Raw genomic sequence first — 15,422 nt, 5'->3', positions numbered from 1 at the left:
ATGGACCAACACACACAAAATGCTGGTGGAACACAGCAGGCCGGGCAGCATCTACAGGGAGAAGCACTGCTTATAGATGCTGCCTGGCCTGTTGCGTTCCACCAGCATTTTGTGTGTGTTGCTTGAATTTCCAGCATCTGCAGATTTCCTCCTGTTTGCTTTTGAAAAACCAATGGATATGACCCAGTCCATCATCAGTAAAGCCCTCCCCACCATTGAGCGCGTCTACATGGACTGCTGTTGCAGGAAAGAGGCATCCATCACTAAGGACCCCCACCACCCAGGGCACACACTTCTCTCTGCTGCTATCAGGAAGAAAGGACAGGAGCCTCAGGACTCGCACCACCAAGTTCAGGAACAGTTGTTACCCCTCAACCATCAGGCTTTTAAACCAGAGGGGGTTATTTTACTCAACATCACTTGCCCCATCACTGAAATATTCCCACATCCTGTGGACTCACTTTCACGGACTCTTCCCCCATATTCTCGATATTTATTGCTTATTTATTTATTACCATTATTTTTATTTCTTTTTTTTGCTCTTTCTTTTTATATTTGAACAGTTTGTTTTTTTTTGCACATTGGCTGTTTGTCCTGTTGAGTGTGTTCAAGTCAAGTCAAGTCAAGTCACTTTTATTGTCATTTCGACCATAGCTATTGGTACAGTACATAGTAAAAACGAGACAACGTTTTTCAGGACCATGGTGTTACAAGACACAGTACAAAAACTAGACTGAACTACGTAAAAAAAAGACACAGAAAAAAACTACACTAGACTACAGACCTACCCAGGACTGCATAAGGTGCACAAAACAGTGCAGGCATTACAATAAATAATAAACAAGACAATAGGGCAGTAAGGTGTCAGTCCAGCATCTGGGTATTGAGGAGTCTGATAGCTTGGGGGAAGAAACGGTTACATAGTCTGGTCGTGAGAGCCTGAATGCTTCGGAGCCTTTTCCCAGACGGCAGGAGGGAGAAGAGTTTGTGTGAGGGGTGCGTGGGGTCCTTCATAATGCTGTTTGCTTTGCGGATGCAGCGTGTAGTGTAAATGTCCGTGATGGCGGGCAGAGAGACCCCGATGATCTTCTCAGCTGACCTCACTATCCGCTGCAGGGTCTTGGGATCCGAGACGGTGCAATTTCCGAACCAGGCAGTGATGCAGCTGCTCAAGATGCTCTCAATACAATTCATTGATTCTATTGAGATTGTTCTAATGACTGTGATTGCCCACAAGAAAAGGAATCTGAGGCTTGTATATGGTAACATATACAGAATGTACTTTGATAGATAAATTTACTTTGAATGTTGAATTCTGAACTTCCACAGGTATCTGGGAACATGTCAATATCTGCAGGGAACTCCAGGAATATCACACTGTTTGCAAAAGGGCAGGAACTTGTCAAAACGGAAGGGGCTGAAATGGATCACTTCCTTTTTGAGGCAATTTTCTCCCCTCCATACACAATAATGTTTAACGTATAGTTTTTCGTAAATTCTATCTTTTTTTATGTAAATGCCTGCAAGAAAATGAGTCTCAGGGTAGAATATGGTAATATATGCATACTTTAATAATGTATTTACTTTGAACTTTGAGGACATGAATAGCTTTACTCCCAATCCAATTACAGAAAGATGACGTCAATTAATATGCTGCGGTATTCATTGTTACACTCCATATAGCTAGACATTGCTATCTTGTAGGCTTCTCTAGTGTGCAACTTTTGAACACTGTGATTTTGTTTTTTAACCTCAATCCAGGCATACTTTCATCTACATTTCCCCCCCCCCTGTGTTGCAGGAGGGCCGTCGATTGGAGTTCCCGGTGAAATCCGAGGCTATGCCCTTGCACATCGACGGCATGGCCGGTTGCCGTGGAAACGGTTGTTTGCGCCTTCCATTAGGCTTGCGAGGAAAGGTTTTCCGGTGGGTAAGAGCCTTGCTGCCGCCCTTGAAGCAAATAAAATGCAAATAGAAGAAAGTGCCTCGCTATGGTGAGAGGAAATTCCTTCATAGTTGCAGATAATTCCTTGCTGTAATTTGACAAGCCATATTGTGTTCAGCTGCAGACTGCTGCAACATTCATTGACCCAGGGTCTTCGACTATATATATATATATTTTATGCATTTTTACTAATATCTTATGAGTCTGCTGTCTTGTACGTGCTTTGTGTTATGTATGACGGTTAGTACTGTGTTTTGTACCTTGGGCCCAGAAAAACACAATTTTGTTTATATCGTCACTTGTGGTTGAAGGACAATTAAACTTGAAGTCGATTGAACATTTGACTTGAGAGAATCAAATGTTGAATTCAGGACGCATTCTGATCGATTGCCCTGATACCTGTTTTGATAATCTCATAATTCCTCACAAAATAAGGAATATACACCCAGTGGCCACTTTATTAGGTACACCTTGTACGCCTCTTTTATGCAAATATCTAATCAGCCAATCACGTGGCAATAACTCGATGTATTACAAACGTTAACTGAAAAAAGTGGAGACACCTCCTTCTCCCTTATTAGGGAGAGAGAGGACCTGTGGGATGTCGAATGACGGGTGAAACGCAGTCTTTGGGGTAACTGCAAGTCTGTTCTCTGCTCACGCTTGAGTGCTCGATGGCAGTGACGATGTTTGCTTTTTGCCAACGGGGAGGGGGGATTGTTGTTTGCTGCCATTTACACATGGGAGGGAGGGGAGCTGGGCAAGTACTTTGGGGTGTTTAAATCTAACTGTCATTCATTCCTTGGGGCAGTTCTCTGTTTTTGCGGATGCTTGCGAAGAAAAAGCATTTCAGGATGTATATTGTATACATTTCTCTGACATTAAATTGGATCTTTGAACCTTTAATGGGGAAGGAATGTGATCTAAGTGATTTTGGCTGTGGGATGATTGTTGGTGCCAGACGGGGTGGTTTGAGTATCTCAGGAACTGCTGATCTCCTGGGATTTTCATGCACAGCAGGGTTTACAGAGAATGGTGCGAGAGGCATCCAGCAAGCAGCAGTTCGGTGGGTTATTAATGAGACAGGTCAGAGGAGCCTGGACAGACTGGTTCAAGCTGACAGGAAAGCAACAGTAACTCAAATACAGCAGTGGTGTGCAGCTTCAGAACCAGGTTTAATATCACCGGCATTTGTCATGAAATTTGTTGTCTTTGCAGCAGTGGTAAATCCAGTACATAATAATAGAGAAAAGAAACTGTGAATAATCGATATGTATTGTAATATAATATAATTGTAATAGTTATATAATATAACTATTATATATATATATATATATATATATATATATATAATAGTTAAATAAGTAGTGCAAAAATAGAAATTTAAAAAAAGTAGTGAGGTAGTGTTCATGGGTTCAATGTCCATTTAGGAATTGGATGGCAGGGGGGAAGAAGTTGTTCCTGAATCATTGAGTGTGTGCCTTCAGGCTTCTGTACCTCCTCCCTGATAGTAGCAGTGTGGGTGTGACCTGAATAATGAAGCTCCTTAATGATGGACGCCACATTTTTGAGGCATCGCTCTTTGACGATGCCCTGGATACTACGGAGGCTGGTGCCCATGATGGAGTTGGCTAAGCTTGTAAGTCTCTGCAGCTTATTTTGATCCTGTGCAGTAGCCCCCCGCCCCCAGACCGTGATACCGGTTCAACACCTAATCTGCCACCTCGCTGTCATCCAAAGGCACTTGTGTTTCGTCAATCTTTTTTTCGTCGCTAAGGTCCTCATCGCTGGGTATTGATCTTGTGACTTTCCTCTGAACGACCTTGTGGGATAGAATCTCACTGACCAAAGCATAGAAGGTATAATGTGACCAGGTCATTGGAGCAGAAGTTTGATTCAGTCCACAGCCTCTGCAGCTGTGTCTCTTCTCCCCACCCTCCACCTTAATATCCCACTTTACTTAAGGTCACATTGAGCTGAGAAATCAGGATTGGGGATACACGAGTCAAATGAGTTTCTAGGCTTCGCTTAACAATTGAAGGAGAACTTCTGCCATGCAGTGGGTCATCTGGGAGTTTATGTTCAGCCGTGCATTGCTTAAAGAAGCTTGCAAGCAAGGAGGTTGAACAAGACCTACAGAAAGCAAACTTCTGATCGATGAAAAGCTTTCTGCAGACTTTTTCTTTATGACGCATTTGTTATGAAGCTATGTATCTGTGTAGAAACGTCTGTTTGAATCATGAACGTTTGATCTGCCCTCCATTCTGATTTCCATCATTATTCTTTCAAAGAGCTGACTCAGGAACAACATACTTCTACAATTCCGAGAAACTTAGAACCAAAGTTTCAGCAGGATTGTGTTAGTCTTAGAGCACAATAGTCAGACCTCGTAATGATGGATGATGGCCACTGAGGTATTAAATGACCACATTTTATATGTCATTTTAATATATTAAATATTTATGAAGATTAAGCATCCTTGTTTTCTATTTGAGAAAAAAAAGGTGTGCAAGCTGTTTTTACATAGTTTAGTTCAATTACTTATTTAATGCTTCCACTACTGTTTGGACTTCATCGTCATTATGTGATGTGTCAAATGACGTGGGCGACCGTGGTCTCTGACCGTGATTGCTCCTGGCAAGTTTTTCTACAGAAGTGGTCTTCTGGGCAGTGTCTTTACAAGACGAGTGATTCCAGCCATTATCAATACTCTTCAGAGATTGTCTGGCGTTCGCATAACCAGGACTTGTGATGAAGCACCAGCTGCTCATACGACCATCCATCACCTGCCCCCAGTCTTTTCATGTGCTGCACCTTGCCCAAGGGTGACCTGCAGGCGAGCAGAGGGAGGGAGCACCTTACTCCAGACAAAAATAATAATAAATAAGCAATAAATATTGAGAACATGATGAAGAGTCCTTGAAAATGAGTCCATAGGTTGTGGGAAGATTTCAACGATGGGGCAAGTGAAGTTGAGGGGTAATAACGGCTCCCGAACCTGGTGGTGCGAGTCCTGAGGTTCCTGTACCTTCTTCCTGATGGCAGCAGCGAGAAGAGAGCGTGACCTGGGTGGTGGGGGTTCCTGATGATGGATACTGCTTTCCTGTGATGACACTCCATGTAGATGTGCTCAATTGGGAGGGCTTGGGAGGGAGGGCTTCACCCGTCATGTACTGGGCCGAACCCACAAACTTCTGTAGGATTTTCTGTTCAAGGACATTGTTGTCCCATGACTAAGAAGGTGGCCCTTGACTAAAGACCCTCACTTTCCTGTACAAACCCTCTTATTGTTACTACCACTGGGGAGAAGGTTCAGGAGCCTGAAGGCCCACACTCAGTGCTTCTTCCTATCAAATTTCTGAATGGTCCATTAATAGTACCTTACTATTCCTTTTTTTGCACTATATCTTTATTTTCAAAGTTCAAATTAAATTTTATTATCAGAGTACATATATGTCACCATGTCCAACCCTGAGATTCATTTTCCTGTGGGCATTCTCAGCAAATCTATAGGATAGTAACTGTAAACAGGATCAATGAAAGATCAACCAGAGTGCAGAAGACAACAAACTGTGGAAATGCAAATACAAATAAATAGTAATAAATAGTGAGAACATGAGATAAAGTGTCATCAAAGTGAGATCATTGGTTGTGGGAACATCTCAATGGATGGGCAAGTCAGTGTAGTTATCCCCTTTGTTCAAGAGCCTGATTGTTGTGGGGTGGCACCTCTTTATTTTGTAATTTAGTGTAATTTTATATCTTTGGGCTGTACAGCTGCCACAAAACAACAAATTTCATGCCATCTAAGGCAGTGGTAATGAACTTGAACTGGATTCCGCTTGCCCTCTTAGCTTGTTCCCATTGATGAACGTCCAGAAACTTAGTAACAAATCGTAATATTAAGGATGTAGCATTTTAATTTTAATTTGTGTTTGAATGGAGTTCTGAGATGGCTTCAGTTTGGGAGGTTGATCAGGAAGGGTGGAGGAGCAGATGTGTAGAGATGTGGTTTGGTAAATACTGTTTGCATCAGTATTTAAATTGAGACTGCTGTGACTATTCTACCAAGTGACAATACCCTTTTCGTGGGAATGTGAAATCTCAGAAGTGTGACTGGGTGCCTGCAGTATTGACGTACACTCGGATGCCACTTACAGTACACCTAACACCTTGTTGACGCAAATACCCTCCTTATCGGCCCTCCTTATCTGCGAGGGATTGGTTCCGGGACCACTCGCGGATACCAAAAAACGCGGATGCTCAAGTCCCTTATTCAACCTGTCTCAATGCGGTGGACCTTAGGACCCAGCGGAACCCCAGACCTTATTTAACCTGTCTGGGTGCGGTGGACATTAAGACCCGGCGGCAGAGCTCTGAATCCGCAGTGTTTCTGTTCATGAAAATAATCACGATCACGATTGAAGATAAAGTGGAAATAATAAAGCGATTGGAAAAAGGTGAAACGCCATCAGTCATTGGGAAAGCGTTAGGCTACAGTCAGTCAACGATCAGAACAATTTCAAAGATGATGAAAGCTACAATTATTACTAAGCAACACAGTGGTTTAATTATTGGGTTTTGGGGTTTTGGGTTTTTGATCTTCCACATCAACCCGGCACGGATGGAGAGCGCGCTCGGGAGCGGTCTGTCAGTGGATCGAACTCGGGAACTTCCGTTATATACTATAGTATACTATATGATAAGACAAACATTTGACTAACTGATGCTAAATAATACCAGATGTACCTGTTCCGACTTACTTAGAAAGAGAACTTCTGATTTTTTTCGATCCTGATCCACGATAACCCACACACATCCTCCCGTATACTTTAAATCATCTCTAGATTACTTATAATACCTAATACAATGTAAATGCTATGTAAAATAGTTGTTATACTGCGTTGTTTAGGGAATAATGACAAGAAAAAAAGTCTGTACATGCTCGAACAACAAGTGCTGGAAGAGCTCATCCTGGTTTTCTCGATTTGCGGTTGGTTGAATTAGCGCATGCGGAACTCGCGGATAAGGAGGGCCGACTGTACTAATCAGCCAATCATGTGACAGCAACTTAATTCATAAAAGCATGCCGACATGGTCAAGAGGCTCAGTTGTTGTTCAGACCAAACATCTGGAATGGGGAGAAAATCTGTCACTTTGATTGTTGGAGCCGTCTAGTAAGGTGGCCCCTGTGTCTAGAGGCTGGTGCAACAGAGCGTAATTTCAGCAAGGGGGTAGCAGGTAGATGAAGGGCAAGGATGTTTCCTCTGGTGGGGGGGGGGGGGTGGTGCAGGTCTGGGACCAGAGGACACTGCCTCAGAATAGAGTGGCGTCTATTTAGAATGGAGATGAAGAGGAGATTCTTTCGCCAGTGAGTGGTGAATCTGTGGAATTCGTTGCTACGGGCGGCTGTGGAGGCCAAGTCTTTGGGTGTATTTAAGGCTAAGGTTGATTACTTACACACTGCCTGTTACGCCGCTGGCATTTTGAGCACCAGCGAAGGTTCTCCATCTCTGACAGTGTTCAGGGCTTCCCTCTTCGTGTCAGTAGCTCAGTTTTCACTACGGTCAGTCACGCAAGTCCTGGGTGGAGACTCAGGAATACCTGTGTCTTAAACAGCAGCTCGACATTGACCTGAGCAATGTTATTCTTATCTGACCCTTCATAACTTGGGATCATCCAGTACTGGCCCAATAATTTACATGGGGCTGCTGGCTCTCAGTTAAAAATTAAGTGAAGTTAATCATTTGCTACTTTTTTCAATTAAAATTAACACTTTTAAGATAAATTTACCTGAGTTTAATTAAGCTTTGCATTTCTGTTGCTAATAATTGAGTTTTAATTAATTTAAAAAAAATTAAGTTGCAGCTCAGAATAGGCCCCTCTGGCCATTTTGGTCACGCCACCCCACACCACCCCTCACCCCACACCACACCTCACCCCACACCACCCCTCACCCCACTCCACCCCTCACCCCACTCCACCCCTCACCCCACACCACCCCTCACCCAACACCACCCCTCACCCCACACCACCCCTCATGCCTCACCCAACACCACCCCACTCCACCCCTCACCCCACTCCACCCCTCACCCCACACCACCCCTCACCCAACACCACCCCTCACCCCATTCCACCCCTCACCCCATTCCACCCCTCACCCAACACCACCCCTCACCCAACACCACCCCTCACCCCACTCCACCCCTCACCCCACTCCACCCCTCACCCCACACCACCCCTCACCCAACACCACCCCTCACCCAACACCACCCCTCACCCCATTCCACCCCTCACCCCATTCCACCCCTCACCCAACACCACCCCTCACCCAACACCACCCCTCACCCCACACCACACCTCACCCCACACCACCCCTCACCCCACACCACCCCTCACCCCATTCCACCCCTCACCCCACACCACCCCTCACCCAACACCACCCCTCACCCAACACCACCCCTCACCCCACACACCCCCACCCCACTCCACCCCTCACCCAACACCACCCCTCACCCCACACCACCCCTCACCTCACACCACTCCACCCCTCACCCAACACCACCCCTCACCCAACACCACCCCTCACCCCACTCCACCCCTCACCCAACACCACCCCTCACCCCACACCACCCCTCACCTCACACCACTCCACCCCTCACCCCACACCACCCCTCACCCCTCACCCCACTCCACCCCTCACCCCACACCACCCCTCACCCCAATTTATTCATAGCCTAATCACAGGACACTTTACAATGACTGATTAACCTACCAAGCAGAACATCTTGGACTGTGGGAGGAAACTGGAGCACCCAGAGGAAACCCACATAGTCACAGATAGAACATACCTGTTCCGTGCGAGCAGCACTTACCGCGCGACATCGAGCTTACGTTGCCGCCAATCAGCAGGAGCTCGGGAAAAGCAGCTACGATCTGCGCAAAGCTGTCAAGGCAGCGAAACAACAATACAGGGAGAAGATTGAGTCAAGATTCACAACGAACAGCACACGTGACTTGTGGCGAGGGCTGCATACCATCGCAGACTTCAAAGCCAAACGTTGTGGTGCCACCAGCATCGTGGACTCTCTCCCGGATGAGCTAATCACTTTTACGCTCAGTTCAATGTCACTAACTCTTGAGCTTCTGAGGAAAGCCACCTTTACTACCTGAAATCTGGTCGTCTCTGAAGCCGAGGTACGCAGACGCTTCCATCAGGTGGACAGTCACAAGGCTGCGGGACCGGACAGAATCTCAGGGCGAGTACGCAGATTGTGAGCAGCACATCTGGTAGGTGTGTTTACAGACATTTTTAATCTCTCCCTCTCCCAGTGTGGAGTGCCCTCCTGCTTCAAATTATCCACCATGTCCCTGTACCAAACAAGACCAAGGTAACATGCCTGAACAACTGGCGTCCTGTCGCACTCACCTCAATAATAAGCAAATGCTTTGAGAGGCTGGTCAAGGACTACATCTGCAGCATGCTGCCACCCACACTGGACCCCCTACAATTCACCTACTGACACAACACAACAGACAATGCAATAGCCACTGCTTTACATAATATCCTTACACATCTGGAGAAGAGGGAAGCTTAAGTGAGAATGCTGTTCTTGGACTACAGTTCAGCATTCAACACCGTAATTCCATCCAGGCTCGACAAGAAGCTCAGAGACCTCGGCCTTGACCCTGCCTAGTGCAGCTGGATCCTGGACTTGCTGTCAGAATGCCGGCAGGTGGTAAAGTGGGCTCCCTCATCTCCACCCCTCTGACTCCCAACACGGGAGCCCCTTAGGGCTGTGTACTAAGTCCTTTTAATTACTCCCTGTATACCCGTGACTGTGTTGCCACACACAGCTCTAATCTGCTAATTAAATTTGCCGATGACACTACATTGATTGGCCTAATTGCAAACAATAACGAGGTGGCCTACAGGGAAGAAGTCATCTCTCTGACACAGTGGTGTCAAGAAAACACCCTCTCCCTCAATGTTGCAAAAACAAAGGAGCTGGTTGTGGACTACAGGAGGAATGGAGACCGGCTAACCCCTATTGACATCAATGGATCTGGGGTTGACAGGGTAAACAGCTTCAAGCTCCTCGGCATCCACATCACTGAGGAACTCACGTGGTCTGTACACACCAGCTGTGCGGTGAAAAAAGCACAACAGCCCCTCTTTCACCTCAGACAGTTGAGGAAGTTTGGTGTGGGCCCCCAGATCCTAAGAACTTTCTCCAGGGGCACAATTGAGAGCATCCTGACTGGCTACATCACTGCCTGGTATGGGAACTGTACTTCCCTCAGTCACAGGACTCTGCAGAGAGTGGTGCGGACAGCCCAGCGCATCTGTAGTTGTGAACTTCCTGTGATTCAGGACATTTACAAAGACAGGTGTGAAAAAAGGGCCCGAAGGATCATTGGGGACCCGAGTCACCCCAACCACAAACTATTCCAGCTGCTACCATCTGGGAAACGGTACCGCAGCATAAAAGCCAGGACCAAATTACTAAGATGAATGCTGAAAGAAAATGTCCCAGTCCTGGTCTGGGCTTCAGTAACAATCTAATTTTTATGAACTTTATGGAGTTATTCAGTCCAATCTTACAGCTGTTTTGTACATTTAACTTAATACTATGCATTTGCATGGTGTATTTTGAAAGGATGATGATATACCTCATAAAGTAACCACTGAGGGTATGTTCATGGTCTTCTGCTGCTGTAGCCCATCCACTTCAAGGTTTGACATGTTGTGCATTCATAGATGTTCTTCCGCACACCAGTGTTGTAACGTGTGGTTACTTGAGTTACTGTTGCCTTCCTGTCAGCTTGAACCAGTCTGACCATTCCCTTTGACCTCTCTCATCAACAAGGCATTTTAGCCCACAGAGCTGCCACTCACTGGATGTTGTTTGTTTCTTGTACCATTCTCTGAAATCCTCAGAGACTGTGCGATGAAAATCTCAGGAGATCAGCAATTTCTGAGATACTTAATCCACCGCCTCTGGTACCAACAATCATTCCACAGTCAAAATCACTCAGATCACACTTCTTCCCCATTCTGATGTTTTGTCTGAACAAATGAACCTCTTGACCATGTCTGCATGCTTTTACGCATTGAGTTGCTGCCACATGATTGGCCGATTAGATAATTACATTAACGAGCAGGTGTATCTAAAAAAAATGGCCACTGAGTGTATATGGGAGACACAAATATCTTTGTCAAGTCAGAAGGGTGAATGACTTAGGGCAATCTGAGCAACATCTACAAAAGTAAGACATCTTGGTCAATCCTGGGTTCATCTAACATCATTATACATGCAGTATTGTGCATAAGTCTTAGTCTCATATGTATATATATATCTATATATATATATATATATATGTAGCTAGGGTGCCAAGACTTTTGGACAGTACTGTATTTGTCAATGTGGACTGGAGAGCGAGTTTGAGAATCTGGTGGGAGCAAAGGATGTTGGGAATGGTGAAGATGGAGTGCCGGGGAGGGGTGTGGGACAGGTGGCAGAGAAGGAGTGCCAGGGATTGGAGTGCAGCATGGCCGTAGACACACCCAGCCCCAAGACACCAGGAAAGGTCACTTGATTCCACATAATTGGTCTATTGATCATTATGTAACCATATAACAATTACAGCATGGAAACAGGCCACCTCAGCCCTTCTAGTCCGTGCTGAATGCTTACTATCACCTAGTCCCACTGGCCCACACTCAGCCCATAACCCTCCATTCCTTTCCTGTCCATATACCTATCCAATTTTACTTTCAATGACAATATAGAACCTGCCTCTACCACTTCTACTGGAAGCTCATTCCACACAGCTACCACTCTCTGAGTAAAGAAATTCCCCTCGTGAAATACCCTTAAACTTTTGCACCCTATCTCTCAACTCATGTCCTCTTGTTTGAATCTCCCCTACTCTCAATGGAAAAAGCCTATCCATGTCAACTCTATCTATCCCCCTCATAATTTTAAATACCTCTATCAAGTCCCCCCTCAACCTTCTACGCTCCAAAGAATAAAGGCCTAACTTGTTCAACCTTTCCCTGTAACTTAGGTGCTGAAACCCAGGTAGCATTCTAGTAATGCTACTAGTAATTTCAGAAAGTCTCTCTGGTGCTTCCTGCTCCCTCCCCTTTCCCCAACCATGATTCCCTTCTCCCTGCCCCCTTCCCACTCTCAGTCCACAATAGTGACCCATATCAGAATCAAGTTTCTCATCACTCACATACGTCATGAAATTTGGGTTTTTTTGTGGTGACAGTACAGTGCATTACATAAAATTACTACAGGAATGTTCAAAAGTCTTAGGCACCCTAGCTGTTTATATATATATATATATCTGCCTAAGATTTTAGCGCAAGCCGAAACTGGGCAAATTTAGCCTACCTTTGTCACTGAGTAAATGATGGGGTCAGACTTCTGCCTGTTATATACCCAGAGGACTTGACAATGTTGTTAAAATTACATAGGATATGAAATAGATGGTCAAGTGTAACATTTCTATTTCTTTCCCAATGGGCAAAGGATTTGGCCAATGTTTCTGAGTGATAACAAACTATTTCTCACAAGATTTCATTATCCTTGTCAAAGGCAACTTTCTATTGTGGACTTACTGAAAATAGAGTTAAGCCCATTTCAAGCATAAATAAACTTCAGCACATTAGATTTTTTAAAAAATATATATTTTATTGTTTTATGTGAACAGACTTGGAAAAAACTAACAAAAAAAAACTAACGGAAGAAAATACAGCACATCCGTAGAAACCACAACCATAACAAAATCAAATTAAATATTGAGCAGCAAAAGAGAGAGAAAAAAATAAAGGCAAAAAGCAAACATACTCAGCAGAGGGGCACCGCACCAGAAAACCTGAGTCCTCACCCCGTAAGAAAGTCCAATACAGGGCCCCATATCCTTTCAAAGATGTCCCCTCTGTCCTCATTCCATAGTCTCGGTCTCTGCAAATGTAAAGTGTTTGCCAGTTCTCTCAGCCACAGATCGTACGTAGGCACAAAGTCCACTTTCCACATTTGCAGGGTTAACTTCTCAGCAATCACCATTCCAAACAATACAGCCACTTTTTCATACTTACTGGCTGAAGCTAAGGAGCCAGTAGATTTCTTTTTACCATTCTACCTTCAAGCAGGATCTGAGTTATCACAGTTGAGAGTTAATCCCAGTATGCAATTTAAATTAAGTAGAAGTCACACTTTTACTTAAAGTACTTAGAGAGTGCCTTTGTTATCACTGCCAATTGTCCATCATGTTATATGTGTCCATGAACTCAAAGTTCAAAGTAAATTTGTTATCAAAGTACATGCATGTCACCATATACAACTCTGAGATTCATTTTCTTGCAGCAAATCTATAAAATAGTGACTGTAAACAGGATCAATGAAAGAGCAAGTAGAGCATGGAAGACAACAAATTGTGTAACTTCAAATATAAATAAATAGCAATAAATAATGAGAACGTGAGATAACAAGATAAAGAATCCTTGAAGTGAGATCATTGGTTGTGGGAACATCCCAGTGGATGGCAAGTGAGTGCAGTTACCCCCTTTTGTTCAAAAGCCTGATGCTTGAAGGGTAGGAACTGCTCTTGAACCCAGTGGTGCAAGTCCTGAGGTTCCTGTACCTTCTGCCTGATGGCAGCAGCGAGAAAAGAGCACGGCCTGGGTGGTAGGGATCTCCGATGATGGTTGCTGCCTTCCTGTGGTGGTTGTTGGTAATAGCTGAGCTATAAGTTATGCAAATCGGTAGTTTTTTTAAATTCTTGGTGTGATTTGCTAACTTACAAAATACAATGAAAGAAAATAATGTTTTTGCTAATGTTAATTTTAAAGTAGAATGGTTGAGTAATTCATCCCAGTTGGGAAGTCAAAGGAATGAATTTCAGATACAATGTGCTAATGTAACAATACAACATGTTTGGTGCTATTAACCCAAGGGCATATTTCAACAGAATCGTCTTTTCATGAATAGAAAACTTTCAAGGATATATTCACCAATCCTGTGCTCTCAGCATGGAGCTTTGTTTCAATAGAACTAAAGCCAGAGATTCTGCACTACAATAGAGTACGTTTTATCCATACTTCTGTTCTTCTAAGACATCCCACTGGAAGAATAATAGAAAATGCTGAAATTTCTCAGAAAGCCAAGCAGCTTCTGTGGAGGAAGAGACGCCCTTCCCTCAGCTCATCCACTGGGAGCATGGGATTGTTGAATTTACCCTGCCGCTCACCAGGAGGGGGAGAATGATGATCATTAAAAAAAAATCTTTTATTTCCACAGTGATGTGTTCTGTAAGAAAAACAGCAACAGAATTTTGAATGAAAATGACCTAATATATTTTCCACAATTAGCGGATACACTGCAAACGATAGCAGATGAAGGGCCAGACGCTTTTTACGACGGACCTATTGCTGAGGACATTGTTCATTCTGTTAGCCAATCAGGTACAACTCTCTGAATATAAACATGTCGATTAACTGAAAGCAAATATAGAACCTGTCTCCAGTGCTTTTGTTTTAATTGTGTTTCAGTTTTAATTATATAGTAGTGAATACTTTCAGAATCCGTTATTTAATATGTCGAACTCTGGGCAAAATAAGAAATATTCAGCTGTATTTTAGCAAGTGTTTGATTCACTCTCACATAATAGACTGATCTGAACGTTAAAGCCCTATGCAATTCGATGGAAGACGGCAAGTAAGATTAGAAATTGAATTGGCATCAGCTGGCAAAGGGTAATTGTGAAGGGCAAAGGTTCAAAGGTTCACTTATTATCAAAGTATGTATGCATTATACGTCTCTGGGATTCATCTTCTCCAGACAGCCACGGAACAAAGAAAAACCATGGAAGTCGTTCAAAGAGGCCCATCAAACTCACCCCCCCACACAAAAAAAACAACAGCAACCCAACCATCAACCCAAAAGACCCTTCGCCCGCACCAAGAAACAACTAACAAAATGGAACAAGTACATTGACCTCTGATACCCCCCTCTCCCACACAAATGTACCAAAAACATCGACCACCTCCGCACAAGAAAACTAACAAAGCGCAACAAGGACATCAACCCTCGCACCCCCTTCCCCTCTCACAACAAAACAAGAAAGAATGGGCAAAAACACAGAATATAAAAACTACAAGACTGAAAAAGTCCACAATCCATAAACTCAATAGTCCAATCCATAAACACAGCTCTCCGGTAATGTCCTCCAACATCATCGAAAAAGAGAGACGCCACTTGAGGGCAGAGGTCTAGCCACTGGCCACTAATGTCTAAATGACCCCGAGTTCTTGGAATTGCGAAGGGAAGCAAGGCATTGTTACTGTAACTGGTTTGGCCTGAGTAGTGGGTGCCATCGGTAAGAAGGGTGCTGCCATCGGTAAGAAGGGTGCTGCCAACACTGGCGCTGTAGTTGCTCCAGAAATGGAACTAGAAAACCTGGGTTG

The 15,422-nt window shown here is 44.3% G+C and overlaps 1 protein-coding gene across 2 annotated transcripts in view; it reads left to right on the top strand.

The window, feature by feature from the left end:
• The window catches only part of LOC140715928 (glutathione hydrolase 1 proenzyme-like), a 79,771-nt gene that overhangs the window by 23,566 nt on the left and 40,783 nt on the right, over nt 1-15,422 (top strand). For both annotated transcript variants that reach the window (XM_073028481.1, XM_073028482.1), the window contains 2 exons: nt 1,802-1,994; nt 14,257-14,420. In XM_073028481.1, the coding sequence (XP_072884582.1) occupies nt 1,802-1,994; nt 14,257-14,420 (357 nt within the window). The remainder of the gene's footprint in view (nt 1-1,801; nt 1,995-14,256; nt 14,421-15,422) is intronic.

The sequence above is a fragment of the Hemitrygon akajei genome, chromosome 24 (assembly GCF_048418815.1).
Source record: "Hemitrygon akajei chromosome 24, sHemAka1.3, whole genome shotgun sequence".
In the NCBI taxonomy this organism is placed as follows: Eukaryota; Metazoa; Chordata; class Chondrichthyes; order Myliobatiformes; family Dasyatidae; genus Hemitrygon; species Hemitrygon akajei.
The sequence above is the reverse complement of the archived record's forward strand: the minus strand, read 5'-3'. Positions and strand labels throughout refer to the sequence as shown.